Consider the following 6,706-nt stretch of genomic DNA (forward strand, 5'->3'; position numbering starts at 1 on the left):
TCAGACAGGGGGAGGGGCCACAGACACAAAATGGTGGTTGTGGTTGACGAGGCCCTGCAGAGTCATCATCATAAGGCGCCGGGCGCGCTTGCTCAGGGGGCTGTGGGGGTCCTGCTGGAGGAACTGGAACAGCTTCTGACGGACCTGGGTGAGGCCCGCGCTCATGTGGTCCCTGGTCACCGGGTCACCGTGGTCCAGGTTCATCACTGCGTCCTCCAGGTAACTGGCAGGGAGGGAGACAGGTTAGAGACAGACGGGTCACTCGCATCAGGGAGAGGGAAGACAGGTTAGCGCAGAGAGACAAGTTACTGGTGGAGAGACATAAGGTTAGACAGATGGAGAGGTGAGTGGTGGAGGAAGACCGATCAGACAGGCAGGTCTATACAGACCACCACTACCATCCCCACCTCTCCTGGTCACCAGTGTGGTGATCTGGCCAGGGGGCTGTGCAGCTGAGCATGCTCGGCCCAATCCTCTTTCTTTCTCTGGAGCCTGGACACATCTCCTCGACCTCACCTGGCCAGCAGCCAGTCACTTATAGGCGTCCTAGCACATGATCTCCGCTCTTTACAAGCAAGAGCAGTCCCCTGTCGTATATATTAGATCTCCCCTCCGCCCCTCTCCTCTCCACCCCCCCCCCCTCCTCCCCAGCCCTCCTCCTCTCATCCACCCCCCCTCCTCCCCAGCCCTACTCTTCTCCTCATCCACTCCCCCCCTCCTCCCCAGCCCTCCTCCTCTCCTCATCCACCCCCCCTCCTCCTCCCTCCTCCTCTCCACCCCCCCCTCCCCAGCCCTCCTCCTCCACCCCCCCCCCTTCCTCCCCCGCCCTCCTCCTCTCCTCTCCAGCCTCCCCCCCCCTCCTCCTCTCCCCCCCAGACTATCGGACTTCCTCCTCTCCCCTCTATCTATAAAGCCACTCTGCCCTTTAGAGACAGAGCAGCTGCTAAATCAATATGAATGCAGATCCTGTGCCATGTCTAGCGCCACTGAGAACAGATACTAGGACCAATACAAAACACGGTTCAGGGCTCAGCCCTACCCAGACTCTATAACCCCCCCCAACCCCCCCACGCCAGCTCATTACTCTACACCCCCCCACCCCCCAGCTCATTACTCTGAACCCCCCCCCCCCCCCCCCCCCAGTCGGTGCGGAGCGCCAGCAGAGGTAACCGGGCTGGGCGGCCCCTCGGGGGGCTCGGGGCAGTTAAGACGGCGGGCGCGGACGGAGACAGGAGACATTGTCCTGCTATTCGCTTCCCTGCGTGTCCTCCCCACAGCCCGGTGTCTGCCAGGATACCACAGCTGCAGCTGCACACACGATCTGATCTGGCTTTAACACAACGCCGAGGACGGCGAGCGGACGCGCTACGAACCTGGCGCTGAATGGGAGACGATGGGACGACCGCCATGTCTGACAGAGGAGGAGAGAGATGTAGATAGAGGGACGTGTGTGTGTGTGTGTGTGTGTGTGTTAGGGCTGGCCAGAACGATTCGAGTATTCCACTATTCGTTCGGTACGTTAGTATTAGGAGCTCAGTTCAGTATTTGGAGTATTGTTTTTTATGTCCCAATACTCCAACCCGATACCAACGTCGTCATCAAGTTACACTGAGTGACTCGCGAAAGCGCAACTGAACAGAAGAGGATTTCATGCTCGTGTTTTCTCCCGCTAAACCCTCTCGGCGGGTCTCTGGTTAGGGCTGGCGCTCCAACTCTCGCCCCACCAACGTGCTTGTGACGCAGCTACAAAGGAAAAATAAGATATGCTTGCTGAATAGCAAGTTAGTAGCCGGGTTAACTCAATTTAAGGAGCATTTTGGCCTCTGTCTCTCCCCGCTCTGCGTGTTGCGTCTGCCAAACAAGCGCACACACACGTGTGTGGCAGCAGGACTATGCAATGTTGCCACCTAGGGGTTGAGAACGAATACTATTCGCACGTTCCCACCGACGAATACTCGAAGCCTCTAAAATGGCATTCGGGACAGCCCTAGAGAGTGAGTGAGTGTGTGTGTGTGTGTGTGTGTGTGTGTGTGTGTGCGTGCGCCAACCTGATCTTGAGCTCTGTGCGGGTTGCCAGGTTGGAGGAGAGCTGCTGTATGATTGACAGCAGGACAGGCTGGATGCTGGGGTGACAGGGGTGCTGGCCGAACACCTGCTGGCTGTCGATGGTCTCACACACGTAGAGGACCAGGTTCAGGTCAGTGGCTGACAGCGCCTGGGGGGGAGATAAGACAGTATATGTGTGTGTGTGTGTTTGTGTGTGTGTCAGTGTTATTCAGATGTGTGTGTGTGTTGCCCAGGAGGAGTGTATGTGTGTGTGTGTGTGTCAGTGTTATTCAGGCACGTGTATGTGTTGCCCAGGAGGAGTGTGTGTGTGTGTCAGTGTGATTCAGGCGTGCGTGTGTGTGTGTGTTGCCCAGGAGGAGAGTGTGTGTGTCAGTGTGATTCATGCGTGTGTGTGTGTGTTGCCCAGGAGGAGTGTGTGTGTGTGTGTGTTGCCCAGGAGGAGCGTGTGTGTGTGTCAGTGTGATTCAGGCGTGTGTGTGTGTGTTGCCCAGGAGGAGTGTGTGTGTGTGTGTGTGTGTGTGTGTGTGTTGCCCAGGAGCAGTGTGTGTGTGTGTGTGTGTGTGTGTGTGTGTGTTGCCCAGGAGCAGTGTGTGTGTGTGTGTGTGTGTGTGTGTGTGTGTGTGTGTGTTGCCCAGGAGCAGTGTGTGTGTGTGTGTGTGTGTGTGTGTGTGTGTGTGTGTGTGTGTACCTGCTGGAAGGCCTGGTTGAGATGTCCCTGCTGGAGCAGATGCAGTATGGCAGCCTGCTGGGCCTGGTAGTCCAGGTGGGCGGTGGGGACGGGAGTGCCGGCCGCTGACCTCATGGCCTGCATGATGGAGGAGGTGACCACCGCCTGCTGCTCCTTCATGGCCAGGTCCACCTCCCCCTTCACGATGCGCTGCACCTGGGTCAGGATGGACTCCTGGAGGCTGGAGGGGGGAGGGGGGGGGGGTTAACCGGTCATCTGATTAACTACGGTCATCTGATTAACTACCATTACGCATACAAACAACAGCCTAACCCTGGCCGCCATATACCCCAGTTGCCATATACATCAGTGGCCGACAGCAGAGACCGCATCAACTTCATAAGAGTGGCCGATATAGTTATTTCCTGTCTGACTGAGGACTGTTTTCTTCTGAGTTAACTCCTCCCATCGTCCAACCGATCCATAACATTGACATAGAGGTTCGATGGGATTCATGTTCCGATTTTAAGCCCAGGATTAGGATTTGTGTGTCCCGGCTCCCCAATCTTTAATCTATCTGCTGCATAAGCACAGTTGAGCACGCATACATGCAGAGAAACACACACAACACACACACACACACACACACACACACACACACACACACACACACACACACACACACACACACACGTTCCTAAGACCACCTGGCGGGATCACCAATATCTATAACCCCCAGAATTTACCCCGCTCTGCACACGGGTGAGAACTCACTTTCCCACGATCATGTGCAGCTGATGCTGCACTTCGGCGCACACGCTTGTCGTCACGCTACTGGCCAGCTGGTCGGTGGAGCTCTGGAAGGTGTCGATCATCTGCTGCATCTGCCCAATCAGAGGGTCCCGTGCCTCCTGCTCTCGCTGCTTCCTGTTGTTGACGTGGGTCTCCAGCTGCTGGATGTCTGCAGGAAGTGACACGCGCGCGGGGTCAGACACACGGACGCAAACACACAAGACAAGAAGAAACAGAGCCCCTGGGTGTATAGGTCGTCTTACATTCGTTGGTTCCCTGTTTGAAGTGGTCGTTGATCTGCTGGAACATGGACTGGCAGCCTCTCTCGAACACGGGGAGAACGATGCTCTGGAACGCGTCCTTATAGGCCGCCTGGATCGGCCCCTGCATCGCCTCCGCTGCCGCTCGGCCAATCGCATCCGTCGTATTCTGGAGAGGGAGGAGACTCTTCCGGTTAATTATTTTATAAATGTCCCAGAGTACTTGCTTGTGTGTGTGTGTGTGTGTGTGTGTGTGTGTGTGTGTGTGCTCCTGCCGCTGACCCACCTTAGACTTGACCACCTTGCTGACATTTTCCTTGAGGGTTCCCTCCACAGCGGTCAGCTTGGCAGCGATGGTGTTGCTCAGCTGACCGGTCACGGGCTCCAAAACCTTAGAGATGGCTGGGGAAGAGGATAGGAGACAAGGGAGGTAGGAGAGAAGGAGAGGAGGGTAGTGGGAGTGAATAGGGAGAGCGTATCAGTCCATCTTGATGAATATAATAGACACGCTAACACGCTAACGATGTTAGCCACGCCCAGGAGGCACACGCTAACGATGTTAGCCACGCCCAGGAGGCACACGCTAACGATGTTAGCCACGCCCAGGAGGCACACGCTAACGATGTTAGCCACGCCCAGGAGGCACAGGCGAACGATGTTAGCCACGCCCAGTAAGCAGGAAGTTGTCGTACTCTGAGGGACGGTCTTCTTCATCTCGTCGCGCAGCGTCTTGTCCAGGCGGGAGGAGAGGGAGGAGGAGAGGGTGTGGGCCAGCTGCTGCGACAGCTGCTCCTGTAGCTGCTGGTTACGACTCTGGTTCTCCAGCAGCACGCGCTCCAGACGGCGCTCTGGGGTCAAGAGGTCAAGGTCACACACGGGGGGCAGACGGTGGTGCTGGAGGAGAGCAGGTGCTCCTAGTCTGGCCTCACGGGGGCAGTTCTCAGCCACATGGGGCAGTTCTGAGCTAATGAAACCCACTCGGCCCCAACTCAGCATTGGGCTGATGTGATTAACCCCTGCTCCAGTCTGCTTTCTAAACACAGCTCTTTAGCCCTACTTCACAAGTGAGTTAGGTGTGCTAGCCTGTGCTAGCCTGTGCTAGCGGTGAGCTCCCCTAGTGTTAGTCAGGGGTATAGGGGTACGCCGGTGCTCTTGCGAGTGATTTGCTAGCGTTATATAAGTGTATATAGATCCTGTAGGAGTATACTAGCGTATGCTGGCGTGGTGGAAGGATACGCTGGTGCTCCTGCTGGCTGGCCAGGGCGTGGTCGACGTGGGAGATGACCGTGCTCTGCACCGCGTCCATGTGACCCGAGATCCGCTGCAGCTCCTGGCGCAGCTCCACTAGCTCCCTCTGCTGGCCACGCAGGAGCAACAGCAGCTCCTCCTGCACCTCCCCGCTCAGCATCTACGGGAAGAGAGAGGAGGAGGTTACGGACGTGTACAGTGGGCTCCAAAATTACTCGCACCCCTGACATGCAATGCACAAACATAAAATAAAATAAAAGTTTATTCTAAACAATATAATAATAGAGTAACTCCAAATACTTGCATGTCATGAATACTGTAATATATTAATGTTCCAACGGAACTAACGAAAACCATTTACTGATTTAATTAAAAATCAATTTCCTCCAAATCAAGGTTTTACAATGAATGGTGCCCTTAAAGATTATTACTGTTTCACTATGGTATAAAAATGAGGTAACACACATGCATCTCCCTCTGTCATCCAACACCATGAAGAAAAAAGAACTGGCAGTTCAAAAGAGACAGATGGTAATAGACCTTCATAAATCTGGTTATGGATTAATAAGAAGATCCACAAATGACTGAATATACCACTAAGCACTGTCAGGGAAATTATTATTATTTTTAAATCATACACAAAATACACATCACGCCACACACACATGTACACATACACACACTCACTTACACATTAATTATAATTGTTGCTAACAGTAATAATGCTAACAGGGTTGCTAACAGTAATGCTAGCAGTGTTGCTAACAGTGTGGCAGACGGTCAGCAGGAGAAGCATGGCTAGTAACAGCTGGCTGCCCACTGAGATGCTGATGACTTGCTGACTGCAAACTGCCAGAGTAGCATAAAGGTGTGTGTTAATTACCGTAGGACCATGAAGAGACCTGTGCAGTCTGAAAGACCACAGCCCTGATACACACCTTGCGGAAGTTCTGCCAGAAAGACTTGTTCTTCTTCTTGCTGTCCCGTTTCCCTGAGAGAGAGAGAGAGAGAGAGAGAGAGAGAGATGGACACACATTCTGTTAGAGGGAAACACACACACACACGCAGTCGGTCGATCCCTGGTGGAGTCTAACTCAGCGGGTGCAGGTTTTGGGGATAAGCCTTGTCATTCGTCTATTACTGGCCAGTCAGTGGTGCCGGTTCATGCGGCCGGCCAATCACTGGCGACGGGACATACAACGAAATACAACGAGACACTTCAGTCAGAGTGTGTGTGTGTGCGTGCGTGTGTCAGAGAGAGGTATATATAGAGAGAATGTGTGTGTGTGTGTGTGTGTGTGTGTGTGTGTAGACCTCTGTCTACCCTCGTCCTTCTCCAGTTCTTTCTTTGAGCAGACGATTTCCCGCTTTTTCTAAATGACTCTACAGAGCAGCTACAGTCTGGGTGGACGGTCACACACACACACACACACACACACACACACACACACGCACACACACACACGCATTCATAGCGAGCAGACACTGAGATGCGCCAGCTCATGTCCCTGTACACTGGGGAGGAAGGCAGTTCCTGTTCATTTCCCGCAATATCCATCTTTATCACTGGGGTCAAGAACAGTTGAAATTCAGAATCGCGGATGTGTGTGTGTGTGTGTCTGTGTGTGTGTGTGTGTGCGTGGGATTGGGGGGTATATTCTATGTGCACATG

General features: G+C 54.0%; 1 protein-coding gene across 1 annotated transcript in view; it reads right to left on the reverse strand.

The window, feature by feature from the left end:
* LOC311328817 (enhancer of mRNA-decapping protein 4-like) overlaps nucleotides 1–6,706 on the reverse strand; it is a gene marked incomplete at both ends in the record, with an annotated part of 6,860 nt that continues 154 nt past the window's right edge. The window contains 9 exons of the mRNA XM_084462725.1: nucleotides 1–223; nucleotides 2,049–2,215; nucleotides 2,756–2,975; nucleotides 3,509–3,695; nucleotides 3,790–3,955; nucleotides 4,073–4,188; nucleotides 4,479–4,634; nucleotides 5,023–5,194; nucleotides 5,973–6,025. Of these exons, the coding sequence (XP_084318851.1) occupies nucleotides 1–223; nucleotides 2,049–2,215; nucleotides 2,756–2,975; nucleotides 3,509–3,695; nucleotides 3,790–3,955; nucleotides 4,073–4,188; nucleotides 4,479–4,634; nucleotides 5,023–5,194; nucleotides 5,973–6,025 (1,460 nt within the window). The remainder of the gene's footprint in view (nucleotides 224–2,048; nucleotides 2,216–2,755; nucleotides 2,976–3,508; nucleotides 3,696–3,789; nucleotides 3,956–4,072; nucleotides 4,189–4,478; nucleotides 4,635–5,022; nucleotides 5,195–5,972; nucleotides 6,026–6,706) is intronic.

The sequence above is a fragment of the Borostomias antarcticus genome (genome assembly GCF_949987555.1).
Source record: "Borostomias antarcticus genome assembly, contig: scaffold_62, whole genome shotgun sequence".
Classification (NCBI taxonomy): domain Eukaryota; kingdom Metazoa; phylum Chordata; class Actinopteri; order Stomiiformes; family Stomiidae; genus Borostomias; species Borostomias antarcticus.